The following is a 15,542-nucleotide window of genomic DNA, read 5'->3' on the forward strand; positions in this document are numbered from 1 at the left end:
GGAACAGGCATGTCAAATGGCTGCACGTGTTACCGACACAAAATCAGAAGCTGACCCAATGAATAACGTACAATTACTGCAACCGAATAATTAACTTTTAAATTAGCATAACAGAAATACATAGTTCGAATATGCCGATGTAATACCTGCAGAATAATAATAGGATTGTCATAACATTCTAAAGGAAATGAAATGAATGCTGCTAATCAATTTATAGAACTGGAGAAATATAATTTATGTAACAATATAGCCGTGGTGTAATAACGGAACTCGTAGTAGAATTGCAGCTGGAGAACCGTAAAGACGTAGCTCTGAGATCCAACTTTAGTTTATGCTAGACCAGATGTGACGCCGCTTCAGTTAGTTCATATCAGAATGGACTGATGCGTTAGCATAAAATATTGACGGGTTAGGTGCGTAGAAGCTACTGCAACGGGAGAACTGCTGATTTGTACTCGACTAAATTTACGTTAGACTAGGTATCATATCAACGAATGAGATTAGTTGAATTAACCAATAACAAACGAACGCAGGGCAAAACCTTTGAGTTTGTCTAGTATCTAAGAAGCCTTATGTTTCCCAATAGAGGATATTAGTTTAGCTGATCATAAAGCAAAACTAGCAACTTCTTTCTCATTCTCCACATTTGAAAACAACACCGCGCAATAGTGGCCGCATTAAACGGTTATCAGCATTAGCCATGTTCATATATCATCAATAAATGTATATTTTTGTAAAAATGATGTGGCATAAACATGTATTTAAGTTATTTTATAGAAGAAGCTGCTAGGGAATAGCTGGTCACCATTCGGCGTCATTTTTATTATAAATATCCTAGCATTTTACTTTTAGATGGATGAAATACATTTTTTTTAGCGAAATAGACATTTCTTTTTTTTTTATAGCGTTTTAGCGCTTTACTAAAATTTTATGTTTTTTCAACCCAGATTAACCCCGGAAAGTACCTGGATTTTTCAGGGTCAAAAAGTTGCGTGGTAGGAGGAAATGCGTTTAAGATACCTTCTCTTCCTCATTTCGAAGAATTTGTTTTTCATTTAGAGCGTAATGTTAATCTCGGCAAGTTCGTTATTTTTTGCAATTACCGTTGAGAAAGGCTGATATTGAAAGGGTGTTTGTTTTTAAGCTTTACAAAAAGGTAACATGTGATTTTTGTTTATTTATACTCTTATTTTTCAGCAACCAAATCGTAGTTTTTGCCAAGATAGTTCGTAGTTGACGAAATATGAAGCGTTGCAGTAATTTTTTTAAACTGTGCGAATATTTTATTGAAGGGTAACTTTTTTTTCTTATAGAAGTGCGTAATGCTAGTGTGATTAATTTGCAAATTTGGTAATTTAAATTTGAACCATATATATATATATATATATATATATATATATATATATAGGGCATTCGGCGATTGAATAAGTATTTTTTACAAAGAGAAATTGTTCCATAAAGAATAATGTTCATTTAAGAAAATTTACCCGTTTTGATGATCTGCTTGAAACCACTAAAGATTTGTAGAACGTACATATTAGAAAGACGTTTGTTTTTTGAATTCTGAAGTATGGGTGTTAGGAGTAACTTTTAATATTTCACTTGTTTTCTATTTAACTGTAAAATAGTAGCTTTATTCAGATGGGTCATAACTTATGCTTTACGACCCATCGCAGCTCATATCATTTAATTGTGCGGATATTTTTTTCGACTAGTTTCTTTCGTTTATTAAAGGGTGTGATGTTAATTTGGTTCTTATTATAATAAAACTTATTACAACTGAGATTACAGCTGGCAGTGTCTGTATATCTGTCCAACAATGGGGTGCATTTTTTATTTTCGTCATTTCGTCGTTCTTTTTTTCAATACATGTCCATAAGTACGTCGTAATGGCTACATTTTGGTAGGATTTTCATTACAAATTTTTTCCCCCGATAAATTGGCAGCCAAAAGCTAGCATGGAGGTCAATATAGGGGTCTTTCTTCTTATACGCCGAAGGTTTTTAATGAGCTAAATTAAAATGCTAAACATGTTCTTATACCCCAAACGCCAGCTTTCAATTGAAAAATTCTGATATGATATCTGGATAAACATTTAACATGGTTTCGTAAGTAAGCGAGATTTTTCGTTGCCAGTTAGTAGATTTTGATGAGGCGAGTAAAAGTTCTGTACATATGCCTATACCAAAAGTGGGTCTTTTAGATTGAAAATAGAAAAACACCTGACATCTGCCTTGTGGCACTGAAATGAAAATTTGTTTCGAGAGAATTTTTTCAAGAGAAGAAACGGTGTTTTTGCGAATTCTTGATAGTTCCAGCTCCTGATATGACGCAATGGAAAACCATTTTTTTCTAAAAAAAAATGGGGGATTTTATGACAGAAATACCAAAACATTAAGAGCATTTTTTTTTATTCAAGATACTATCTCTGTGCCGTTAATTGTTCTCTTAACAAGCTTTCTTTCAAGCTAACGAGGGATACATCTTTCCCTAGTTCTAAAAGATGTTTCTACATGAAAAAATACGCAAGTGTGTCATTGGGACTAAAGTCTTAGAAAAAAACAAACTTCTATATAGGGAGGTATTTCTTACTACTAATCGAAACCTCTCGATGAGTCGAATCGGAATTTTATATATGACCATACACCTAAATTTCAGTTTTCGGGTCAAAAGTGCCGTTTCAAAAATGAGAACTTAATTAAGTGGTCCTTTTCTTGACGTCAATCGATATTTCTTGGTGAGCCGATAGAAATGCAATACATGTTCCTATACGTGAAATAGGTGTTTTTAAGTTAAAATGGTTTTATTAAAAAAGTTTTATGTTAAAATAAATATTAATTCACCTATGTAGCAAAAAATTCCCTAACTCCTTTTCTGAGAGAAATGCTTAACATTTGATGATGTTAAAACTTGAAAAAGTTACAGAAAGAGAATAAATATGTCAACGAGGGTATATCAAATATTTGTGTCTTCAATATAATACATGTAATAATCCATTAACGAAAACAAATAAGATAAAAAAACTTAAACCTTATTGAGGTCTCAAAAAAATCAATACATCAATCGAAGCAAAGTCAGTCGGTTAACACTAAAACAGCCCTGTGATCAGATTGTAGAGATATATCAAAAATCAACATATTATGAGCTAGACAAACCTAAACTTAGCTGAGCCCTTACCATATACTAAAACAGACCGGTGAGAAAAATAACAGGTAAGGTGAGAAAGAATCATTGCAACGAGATTACTGTTAACGCGTACTAAATCTGTTGTTTTAGATTAGGTGAATTAACGACAAACAAGGCACAAAGTGAAGCTGTGGATCCGTCTAACATATTATTAACTTTGTGTATGTGTGTGTGCTTAAATCAGGCTCTTAGAGTGGTCAGATTGGCTAATTTTTTTTTCGCTAAGTGGAGCCGATTGGCTAAGTAAATGCACTGACGTGGAGTTTCTTCTCATTGAACGTAGAGTTAATATTTTTTTGGCTTGACAACAACTGAGAATTTCTAAAAAGATTGTTGCAAAGATGTTTATTTCTCAAACTTTACAAAATATGGCGAGATCTCCTATATTACAATATCTTTCGTTTCAGCAATTAAATCGTAATTTTTACCCATATGGTTCATAATTTTTACAACAGTATGAACTGTCACAGTTTATATTGTTTGATTTCGCAAATATTTCTCTTCAAACGGATCGTCTTCCTTATATGGGAAGCATGATGCTCTTCTAATTAATCTAGAAAATTATTAATGATTTATGAACCTTCTTAGTATATATGATTAATCTCCTTCAAATAGATGAGCACTTTTTTCTGGAAGCCACGAAGTATCGGGATTATGAAAGCATTCTGTTGGCACAGCGGGACTAATTGTAGCAGGGCATGAAGTCGGAACTAAACAAGTTCTTAAATTGCACGGCTGAAGATGAATTTTCCATGCTTATGTTTGTACTGGAAATATCAAAGAAAGCTGAGTTTTTCTCTGAAGCAGGATATATGCAATATGTTAGTGAATGAATTGAAAAAAGTAAAGAGGTTACTGGGGCATTCTAATGAAGAAGTGGAGCTATTCTAGTAGGCCAACCGACCACTTCTGGAACAAAACGACAGAATATGGTGTTCCAACAGGAAAACTGCAACGGGATAACAACGGGTGAGTTGTAAAGCAATAATTTATATTAGGCTGGATGTAACATGCACAAAATGTTTCAGCGGGTTAATGAGATAACTGCAAGGTAACAATAAAACTTTCTAAACATTTCGATACGAGGAGAATCGGAACTAAATGGCGTTGGTCTGTATAAGGATATGTTAAGTGATAACGCGAAATAAATCATATTAGCGGGGGCTACCTATATTGCTATTTACTCAAGTTTGCATAAAGTTGGGTACACATAAAGAATTTGAATTAATTAAATCAATACTAAAATGAGAAGGGGAGGCCCATTTAATATATAACTCAAAGTCTATATCTATCTGGGTGTGTCTACCATAGGTTCGTTAAATTGGTTTGATTTTCCTTGGGTTTTATCCTAAAGTCAGCTGTGCATAAGATGAAAGTAATGCTGCTTCGTTGAAGAATTGTTTCTTGTTTTCATAACCTTAGACAAATGGGTCATTTTTACGATTGGCTCAACCATCGTAAGAAATTGGTGAAAACGTTATATTAGATAATTGTTTATTTTACTAGATATACAAAGTAGGCGCATAAATGGATTCGAGTAATTTTTTATGTTTTATATTTTTACTACTGAGCAATAAAATGTGTGATTTTTTACCTAAATGGTTTATATCTAAATAAATATGAGTGATTACAATTTGCTTTTTCGGGAAGGTACTCCTTTTTCCGTAAGACGTGTAATAGTAACCTTGTTAATTTGCGAAATGGCTGATTGGATATCAACCATATGTGATGGTTGTTATCCAGTAATGATAAATAGTTTTTGTAGAATCAAATGAAAGCAAGCTCAGTAGTTTCTTTAGGTAGCACGTAGCGCACTAACGTATTAACTGCGAGTAGATCACTAGATTTTTCCACTCAGAAAGCGGAATCACCAGAGTAATCAATATTTAGCGGAAAATAACTATACAAAGCCAACGGGGTCACCGATATCAAGTAAAAACATGATCTCTCTAACGGTAAAGCGAGATAATGGAATTAAAATACAGTTAGGTCTCATGGAATATATATACAACATTTTGATGATTCTAGAGTTTCATTCTGGTAGGAGTTACGCGTTAAGTACAACTTTTTTTTACGGAACATAATGCTAATTTAGTTAGACTATTTTTTCATAAAGATTTTTTCAATGGTTCTTGAAAATTTTTAAAAGATTATTCGCAGAAATTATGTGAATATTAAAAGATTGGGTGCAACACTAAGTTTGAAACGAACTGTTCGATTTTGCACTGTTTTTACCTGTAAAACCACTGTGATTTCTACCAAATTAGCTGGAAATAGACTTGGTACATATCGTCAACGTATAGAATCAAAACTTATGAAGAAATTGTTGTGTGCCTGTAAAAAAAACACGTGTAAAGACTTTTTGCAATAGAAAGTGATTTCTGAAGTAAATTCATGTATCGACTGAATCAAAGAGACAAAATTGTTGCTGCAGGATAGCTATCGCGGCATAACAAAGTTATGCTCCTGGATCTCTCTTAAGACAATCGCAACCGTTAAGGCGTAGGTCTGCATTCAAACTAATTTATTGTAGATGAGACGCAACGTGAATCAAATTTGTCCCTTGTAGAACAGGCTCATGGAATAACTTGGATTAAGTTGGACAGGGTTATTGCAACAGGAAAATTGTTGATATACACCATAACCTACATCAGAGGGTAATATCAACAAATCAAATTAGTTTAATTGATAACAAAGTTGATGCAGAATAGAAATCTGCGGTGCAGTCCAGCACGTGCTATTATATTCCGTTGGATGGTTTTTGCGTCATCAAACATACGAATTTATTAAATCCATATTTTCGACGTTCAATATTTTGCTAAGTGTCTTAAAAATGTGATCGTAAAATGTAAACGTTTGTGCATTTTCTGGGAATCTCATTCTCTTCAGCCATATACTCTACAGTTAGTTTTCAAACGAAGTAGAAACATGGTGTACCAAAAATAGCCTTAGAGAACGTAGCGGGAGAGAAGAGTTTGTTCTGGGGCTTATTATTGCTTCACGCTTTGCTAATCTAGCGATCAGTATACTCAATTATATTTTACCGTTATTATTAATTATGAATATTATTTTATTTATTATTATTAATAATATATTATTTTATCGTTATGCCGTTAGTGTGTTTCGGTTCACTAATAAATTATATACATTTAAATGAACGTTTAACGACGAACACTACAAGAACAAGAATAGGGTTTACAATAGAATATGTTTTGTGCGGGTTATCGTCTTGTGTTCCTGAGCTCGTCTTAAATAATGCATCAACAAATTATATTCCATCGGTTACCCAAAAATAACTGATACAACATTTATCTCTTAGAGAAAGTAGACAACAAAAACTAAAGGAAAGATGTTTAGTATTTAAAACGTATGCAAAATTTAAAAGACGTAAATGAATAATATGGATTCCTCTGTCATTACTTGATGAAATGAGATATGTTATTTCGGTTACACTTATGGTCAACATTTTATTGCTTTAAGGAAAATGTTTTATGTTCTTTTCCTTTTTCTTTTTGTTTCTTTTTATGTTCTTTTTTTAAAGAGTTTACTTATCATCATCTTCGATATTGGCCATCATTTCCATACGCAAACCCATAGTAATCTTTGCCCATTCGTTTATTACGAATAAGGTAGTGGCCAAAAACGCCTATCCCGACAGGAATTATGCCTAATGCGAAAAGATGACTGTCGCTCCCTTTGTATTTTCCTACCACGCCCCAGACTGCAGCCGTTGGCATCACGGCGCCCGTAATTGCCAAAACCAATAACACCTGTAACAATAAAACGAAACAACATTTGAAAGAACTGATATATCTGAAATAAGTTAATAATTTCCGGCATAGAAAAAAATTATTTCAGATGGTTAGAACGTAGGGGCATTTAACATTGCAGGGCTTTGCCGCTTAATTTAAGCTCTAGAGTAAAATTTTTGCTTCTTTTCGATTTTCAAAATGGAATACACGTAGAATTAATCTAATATACATAATAAAGTGCATGCTAAAAAGGTGCAAGCAAAAAAAAAGAAAAAGCTAAATTCCAGCATACAGCATGATTATACATCCATAGTGTCTCCACTGTATAGTGCATCCTGCAAGCGTAATTATTTCAATTCAATTTTCCAAGTTACATACAACTTTTTACAAAAAAACTAACAACAAATATGTGTAAATATATCCGTAATACACAATTATTGTAAAGCAAGGATCACATGTGTCAATTAAGTGCCCTTTCTCGATAAACCACTCAATTCTCTCAGTGCCTTTAACCTTTATGATGTCAAGGTTGCGCACCTAGGCTTCCTGGTTCTGCTAGAGGTCATTACTTTAGATCCCATCATTCAACCTGTGTGCATAAAGTGGGCTTTGTAGCTTCCTAAGGCAGGCCGAAGAAGTACAGAGCGTCCAAACACACGTCCAATTCGTTGAAATAATAACTATTGATTCCTCAAAAAACTCACAGCTTGGTAGGCACCTGAAAAACTATATTTTTTGTCTAGTTTCGTTTTCTTCTTCTATACTCTTTTTCCAACTATTCAAAGCGGTGGAATTGCCGGTAAAATATATTGCCCTGTTCAGGTAACAAATATTAGTGCAATATATTTATAGATCCTAAGTGAGACCGATATAACTAAACGATGTGATATAAAAACGTTGGCCCCGATTTCTACTCCGGATCTTTTAAAACGCTTATTACCTGACTAGGTTTTTTAGGAGAACTTCTGTCCTCTTTCGTAGACATAACGCACTAGAGATGAAAAAAGTTGTTTAAGCTTAATCTGCGTTGCCACTGGCGAAAAACTGTCTTAACTGGCTTCAACTTACTAGCTTAACGCGGAAGGAGGAAAACTACCACATATGTTGGTTCATTTGAATTACAGTCGTTTGAGAATTTAGGTGCATGTTGGTGCAAAGCGGTCTAAACCTGCATCGCCTAAAGCTGGTTTTAAGACAAACTGTTCAAATCAAATATTGTTCTGTGAAGTTTATTCAAATCATATTGCGCGACCTCAGACTATGCATAAAACATAAAAACCTAATTGTTTTTTTAATAGAAAATTCAAGCTTACTCCAATAAAGTGCGTGGCTAACGAAAAATGCAAATGTAAACTATGCTTCACTTCATGCGAAAAATATAGTTTTTGTTTTTTTGTATATGATATAATTGTTATCTCTTTTTATACTGACAAATCCAAATACGAATAGATAGATTCAATAGCAAGTCAACAAGCTAGTTGTGAAAGAAATCACTGGCACGTTTATTTATAACCCTAATCAAGTTAGTACCTGTGGAACGGGGCGGGCGCAGCATAACTTCAGCAGGGTAAGGAAATAACTGCAGTGGGTTAGTAGGCAAAGTAACCTGTGTTTTGAAATCTGAATTTTGAAACAAGATAACTGCAATAGAAGTTCACGTTAGGTAATGTTTAATATAAAAGCCAGTACTATAAAACGGCTGTCGCAACAAAAGTCCGACGATTACTTAAATTTAATACGGTTCGAAAGCAGCTGCGGTCTAATTAATGCTTAAATTTACGAAACGCAGAACATACGTTTTATTGTAATCGTTTTCTACAATGAAAAAATTACTGGTAATTTTAATATTAACATGATATTTTGACGCGTACACTTAAAAACAGTATACTAAAAGAAGGAGTTATATTTATTCTCACCTACTATCTTCTTAGACCCTAGAAGGTGCCGATCAAGCAATTTATACCTCGTCTTGATTTATCAAGATACTGATAAATAACGTACCCTGGTTGTTTTAAGAAGTGGTATAGTATTGGTTTGGGCCAATAGTGCAACGATGTTACGTTTTTGGCATCTAATTAAAAATTCCGCTTAAGTTTCTATTCGATTTGGAAAATCACTTTTGCGGTCAAGGTTTCTCAAAAATAAAATTCTACAAAAAATTTAAATTCATCTTTCTCAAACATTTAAAACAACAACAGATCTATATAACAACGTTGAATAGGTGCTAGCGGTCTTCGTCCACCGATTAAAGAAGCATACATTATTTGAGTACAAATGGTAATGAATGGTTACAGCATACATGAGTCAACCCGCTAACTCATTCAAAGATTATACATTGTTGTACCTTGATACGTAATATCTAATTTCAGCAATATGACGCGATCGGTTCGTAAAACCCTTAGTACGCACGAAACATGTGGTCAAAGTCTTAAACAGCAAAACCCGTCACAACATGTTAGTGATTGCCGTTGGATCTTTTCCACGCAATCCTGTTTATATAGATCCTGTCTTGGTGGTATTAGGGTCAGCTTCAATGATCTTTCTCCACCTTCGGCCATTATGGACATTGTTTTCGTCTAATTTGAATCAAACCTGTTCATCCTCGATTAGCGGTAGAGTGTACACAAAAAACATACAAATTTCTTTCGTTTACTGAAGTGAAAACTCATCATATCGTCTGAGAAAAATCTTTCGGGCAGGTTGAAGATTTTGAATCCTTCATTGGAGAGATACATCCAGGTGATCGCGATTCTATACTCCATTGTAGAGGCAATCTTTATGTTAAACAGCTACATAGCAGTGTACGACTTATCATGTTATTGATGCTATGAAAATATAATATAGAAAATAGCGAAATAGAGAATACTGACCTGTCCTTCGAAAATTCGGCACGGAGTCTAGACTAAAAAATTATGGTACTAGTGAGTGCACTAGAGATGGAACTTACCATATAGCAGTTGTACACTTCCATTATATTCTTCTTCAACGAAAGGATTGCGTCTCAACAAACGGGGTCCGAATTGGCAGACATGGATCTGCACTAACCGACAAAGACGGCGTCGCATGACAGATTGACCAAATATATTTCAGCGGCATTTTCGCCCTTGACCCTCGCTCCGTCTTGCCAACTTCCATCGCTGCAATTTGTATTATTTCGCCTCTTCTCATTCACAAACAGTACTGATAATTCGCAAACATTACGAACATTCTTGGATGCGCTTTCCGCTGCGAGATTTTAATAACATAAGTAACAATTACTATAATAAATTGTCAGGTAATAACATATAATATCAAAAACATATTTAGCAACCGCATTATCTAAAAGCACTTGTGTCTACTGAGTGTGGTTGGTATAAGCATGTTCACTTAATTATGAAAGAAAACTTACGAAACAGTCAACAGCCGAAGTAGTACGAAAATAAGTAATCCGAAATCGTAAAAAGAGTGACAGGCGACAAATTCATAGCGAAACTAAACCTCATAGTATTATTCAAACCATGTGTGCCATAATAGATTGTCATTGTGATATAAGGCCTCTCAATTTTAATCCAGTTAATATCGACAAGGTAACTGCTATTACCTATGACTCCATTCCAAAAGATAACTTATTTGAAAACAGTTGTTTTGAACTTACTTGAATTTTACCTATTTGTGATGTTGGCTTAGTGCTAGATCTAATACTGATACAAATTCTAGGTTAATGCAGCATTCTCTATAACACTCCTTAGTGAAGCAAATCATAGCTGTTTATTCTGACATCTTCAGAGGGTCTCCTGTATTTCTGGTGCAACCGCCTCAGAAACTGTAAAATCAGTTGTGAGCCAGTAGTTGCTTACCTCAATATAATAATTGGAGTGAATGTTTTTTTTCTGTAGCTATGCTTGTATGAGCGATGTTGCTCAGGAAGATTGTAAAGTGCTATACTTGCTGACTGAAAAGTCTGCAAAATCAAAGTTCTGTCGTAATTAAAAACGAAATTGATTCTGATCTTTCTAGGTCCAACATTTAAACCCACAAAATGATGACAGCTAAAATTAGGGTATTAATACAAACTAGACTGGATTTCTAAGATGTCCGTTCACTTTTCCATTATGCTAACAATCGTTCAAACGACGCGTCTTCGTCGATTTTGGAATCATCCAGTTACACTGCTCTTTGCAACATAAATTAAGAGAATCTATTTACTGAACTTGTCTTTGTACCGGCCACCTGCTTCTCCTTCGCTAGTCCCTTTTACGTTCATAAATGAGTTTCACAATCGTTTCTATCATTTTCCCGCATTACAGGTCTGAATTTTAATTAAAATTAAATGTAATAAAAAAAAATAACAAAGCGAAGAAAAACTATATCTTCGAAAAGATAGGCCCATTTTCCCAAAATAACTTTTGAATCATATTGTGCCTTATTTACTCCGGTGAAGTTTGTCATGTCTATTGCACAAAGAAGTTGTCACAATGAATGTTGTAAATTTCAAGCCTTTATGGCAACGTTCGAGCACTTGCAGCATTTATAAAATATTTTAGCGATTTGTACTTTTCCCATTAAACAATTTTCTTGTCAATCCAGAATGATAAAGCTAAACTATAACCTAAAAACAGCTATCAATATATATTTTTCAGTTATCGATTATCATTTGACTTCACCAAATTGATTTTAGTCAACAGCGTTTTTCTTTGTTTATCATAAAAAATCTTAATGTTATATTCATTTTTACAAATCAAATGTCTTCTGCATTCCATCTAAAAAAATATATGGAGTTACTTCAAAACGTTCAAAAGGATTTTCTTTGATGGCTCTGGCATTGTACAACAGAAAGAGCTAAATTTCCTTGCCTTCTATTGTTTCACCTACTGCAGTAGCAGTGTGAGTGAATCCAAACAGCACATCCTATATAACGCAAGAAATAACGTATTTACCTGTTATACTTAGAGACATGCGGTGGTCTAACTTCGAGTATAGACATGAATACCTTTCGTTTTTTGCTGGGCAGTAATCCTTCGTACTGAACCTGTAAGTAGTGTTTACACATAAAGAATGTCCAAATTGTTGTACGAACATAGCTCCCCTGTCGATCTCATACATAATGCCGTAGACAAATAATTCTGGTCGTACATTGTAAATTTCCACTACCGTACCCTTTGACATAATAAACGTAGATTTGATATAAATTAAATTATTATTTTCCAAAAGGCTCCACAAGGGCATAAATCGAAAAATTTGTTTCTCGCACAATGAACCTTGTTTTAGCAATGACGATGATATGACAGAGAGCAGTAAGCGTTATTGCCAAACAAGTTTTCTCGTCAGAGTCTTGAATGTGTCATATTGGACCTAATTTATACGTATTGAGTAGAAGCTTCCTGACAACATCGTGGGAATAACAATAATAATACCATACCAATTTGGCTGCGTCTCACTAAAAGGCAAGAGTTTATTCTATGAAATGTGTTATTGTTTTCGAATCTAACCTACATCGACTAATACATGCATTACTTTTATCGGCTCTTACAGTAGGATCCATATCCTAGGTTCGATTAATTTTTTTGATGATGATTTTTTTGCAGGCACATGTCGTTCGATCCATATATGGCAGAAAATATCCACGATATAGTGTAATCTATGCTAATATAGCGAGGTGATACAGTGGTGCTGACAGATGGTAAAACTGAATCAAGTCAAGGGTCTTTAAACTATGTCAACCCTTAATAAAGAACTTAGTCGGTTCAGAACCTTCCACGCCGCTCCTGCTTGTCTCTTGTTAGAAACGATAAAATAATGTTATGCAATCTTTAATGTTATGCATCATTAAAAGAACCCGGATTTTATCTGCATGACCCGTCACCAGTTCTCTCCAATATATATAAAGACAACAGCATCTTACCGGATACATTGGTGCTGAGAAATCGCAGTGTTCAATGCACTTACTATTTATATATGTATGCAGGGTATAGCAAAATACATCCGATCCTCTACTAGAATATTCGGATCGGATTTATGCTGGCTCATTTGAATCTGTTCAGATTATGATCTCATAAATGGCATTCCTATATTTCTCTTAATTACTTTAAAGCCGCCATTTCCTTGAACCATTTCTCATTTATGACCCATTAAAATCGCTTTAATTTTCGATAAAGAGGTATTTAAACCAAAACACACACAATAATTGAGACTAGACAACAACCGATATCGAAAACAACAGGCTTCATATAAGCTTGTCTCCTGAAACGATGAAGGTTTGGAGCGCCTATAATCTTCGCATCTGTGTTGTCCCGGTAGGTTGAATACAAAAATGTACTCATTATGTCGCTAACACTTAATTTAACACAGGAGAATAATTCTGAATCTCTATTTAGACTACAACCGTGAGTTAACAGCGTAAAGTTAGTATTGAACGACAGTAACCCAAAAGAGAATCAGTGATAGTTGTTTAGGTGGTTTTCTTACCTGCTACATTAGCTACAATAAAGCGTTTTTAATTTAGTTGTATACATATATCCCATTGAAGTCTGGGTAAAATACGCAGCACTCACCAAAAATCCAGTGAATTTGAAATTTATGTTTACAAGAAGCCAAAAAATTAAAAAGACCAAAAATGTAGCCCAACAATATAGTTTACTCATACCCCTAAATCATCCATTTTTACTCTTATCGAGCCTCGAGTGTTGTGTAGACGCTTCAATTTTACTGGCTTTAATGGTTAGTCCAAGGCATTTCCCGATGCTTCTTGTTATAGCCGTAATCAGGCCCATTGATAACTATTTTTTTCTCGAATCAGTTCTATATAGTCTGTATCGGTGTCGCTGTTGATAACAGAGTTGTCGTTTTTAGTTGTATGTTACGGCCTAGACTTTTTGTATAGCATATTGTATCGCGAGTGTCCGAGCTGCCAGCCGCTGAGAGACACGATACCTTTTCGAGCTCCTGGTAGTGGCACTGTTTTATGTGCCTCTTTTGGCGCGCCGCCGTTTACAATCGTATTGCTACCAGCCCCAGTCAGCTTTGATAGGCCTTTTCACGCATTAACGGCCATAGCAAACTGCGGACGTCTATTTGCTGGCCAATGTCCATTACCCGATCCAGCTTTATCAGCAGACTGTAGACGCAAACTACACATACATGCAGTTTATCGTTAGCTTTATATCTTGAACGGGCTCAGTGAGTAGGCTTTGTGTATACAAATTTGTGCACTAGGAATCTATATTGATGTCTGAGTGTACAGGATATTTAATCTTTTACGTCATCCAGTTTCACGCGCATTAATAGATTTTTATAAAACAATCATTTTATACAGATTCATTACGCTCCTGAATACATCATTGCTACCAGTTTGCTTCGACAAACAATTATAAGCTTCGCTTTCTCCCTATCAAACTTTAGTACTATGCTACAAATCCTATAGTTAATATGGAAGCGTTGCGCCAGTTATCAATAGGAATAGAAGACTTTTCGCAATACCGTCTGTTTGATTTGTTTCGTCAACTCAAAGCTTCGTATCGTTGGCAACTCTCATTTGCTGTTAAACTTTTCGAGATTGGCAGAAGCATCTGCAATTGGTCAGGCCATTTAATTTATGCCTACTAAACCGATTATTTACGTTGCATTTCATACTCGCCGAAGTTATCGAATCACGATATTAAAAGGATATGGCTCATGGTACATGCACTGCCGACTAAACTCTGCTGTCAGTTTGCCTTTCTTGTTGCTAGAGCTTCTTCCGCCGCATTTTGGGCATCGTCGTGAGCCTTACTGCTTTCCTCTACTTTTTACCTAAACGATCCGTTGCTCTACATATTTCTGTGTTTTGTGCTCAGGCCTTATCACAATTATTTTCTACTGATATGTACTTCATATACCGAAACACGAGCACTCGAGATAATATAATCCCACTCGCTGAAATCGTTACGAACGAACAAACTGCCGGTGTAGATACCAGAATACATGCAGCTTTTACTGATACCATTTGTTTAATACCCATTGTTCTACACCAAGAGAGAATTTTTTTTACGGAATCAAAAGCTAGATTTTTTTACGATCTGTTACTACTACAGTCCTACACGGTGGCTAGCAGATCGTCAAAGCCGCACTACATTGATATGCTCACTTAGCACCATCCTACTTGCTACAGAAATCATGGCTGAACGCTGAAATAATTTTTTTTGTTAGTAGTAATTAATGGAAGTGATTAATTAGAACTCGTTTTCCACCCGGCTCAAAGATATGCGCTTCCCTACATTTTTATTATTGTTTTGAGACTATATATAGGCCTTCCGTAGGCCACCGTGTTATTCGGCATGACGTTTGGCTGACTTGTGGTAAATGAACTTTGTAAGAATTTGCTAGTAAGCATGCACCTAAGCAATATGGAGCCGCCTCCTAACAAACAGTAGTTAGATAATTGCAAGTCTTAACAATATGCCTCATCGGGGTTGCCTTTTGTGTGTCGTCAACAATAAGCGAATGAAACTTTTTTACTGTTTGATTTTACTTACGTGAGTTGATTAGGAATAGACCAGGTCCTACATATGTGAAAATATATATATTGTTGCATATGTAGTGTTTACTCACCAGTTGTTGTTAGTGATCAATCATCACATCGAGAATTTC

General features: G+C 34.9%; 2 protein-coding genes across 10 annotated transcripts in view; one reads left to right on the forward strand and one right to left on the reverse strand.

Moving 5' to 3' along the window:
* Positions 1-6,624: 6,624 nt before the first annotated feature.
* On the reverse strand, positions 6,625-15,519 carry LOC111251395 (uncharacterized). Of its 5 annotated transcripts, none has more exons than XM_086991557.1 (5): positions 15,504-15,519; positions 11,855-11,946; positions 9,886-10,163; positions 8,469-8,579; positions 6,625-6,956 (listed from the first exon to the last, which is right to left on the reverse strand). In XM_086991557.1, exons 3-5 carry the CDS (start codon positions 10,001-10,003, stop codon positions 6,805-6,807), a joined length of 381 nt encoding a protein of 126 aa, XP_086847683.1. In that variant the 5' UTR covers positions 10,004-10,163; positions 11,855-11,946; positions 15,504-15,519; the 3' UTR covers positions 6,625-6,804. The 5 variants fall into 5 exon arrangements, 4 of the variants coding, with proteins under 4 accessions (XP_086847683.1, XP_086847682.1, XP_086847684.1 ...); XM_086991556.1 differs by lacking the exon at positions 15,504-15,519 and adding an exon at positions 13,848-13,863; XR_015329351.1 differs by lacking the exons at positions 8,469-8,579; positions 15,504-15,519 and adding an exon at positions 13,561-13,590 and having other exon boundaries at positions 9,886-10,075.
* LOC111251117 (uncharacterized) overlaps positions 11,796-15,542 on the forward strand; it is a 33,189-nt gene continuing 29,442 nt past the window's right edge. For 3 of the 5 annotated variants that reach the window (XR_015329341.1, XM_086991519.1, XM_086991523.1), the window contains exons 1-2: positions 11,796-11,948; positions 12,503-13,210. Coding sequence is in view for 1 of the 5 variants with exons in the window: in XM_086991519.1 (XP_086847645.1) it covers positions 13,166-13,210 (45 nt within the window). In the remaining 4 variants the exon portion in view is untranslated. The remainder of the gene's footprint in view (positions 11,949-12,502; positions 13,211-15,542) is intronic. The other 2 variants (XM_086991520.1, XM_086991524.1) reach the window with 2 other exon arrangements.

This window comes from Varroa destructor, unplaced genomic scaffold (genome assembly GCF_002443255.2).
Source record: "Varroa destructor unplaced genomic scaffold, Vdes_3.0 BEIS01000005.1, whole genome shotgun sequence".
Classification (NCBI taxonomy): domain Eukaryota; kingdom Metazoa; phylum Arthropoda; class Arachnida; order Mesostigmata; family Varroidae; genus Varroa; species Varroa destructor.

Bases quoted from the DNA above. Each gene is read 5' to 3' on its own strand.
- LOC111251395 (XM_086991557.1), bottom strand. From the start codon at position 10,003: ATGCGACGCCGTCTTTGTCGGTTAGTGCAGATCCATGTCTGCCAATTC. The intron at 8,580-9,885 runs GTAAGTTCCATC...CTTCTATTGCAG, and splicing joins AAGTGTACAACTGCTATATG to TTATCTTGTTTCAAAATTCA. The intron at 6,957-8,468 runs GTACTAACTTGA...TTATTGTTACAG, and splicing joins GCGCCCGCCCCGTTCCACAG to GTGTTATTGGTTTTGGCAAT.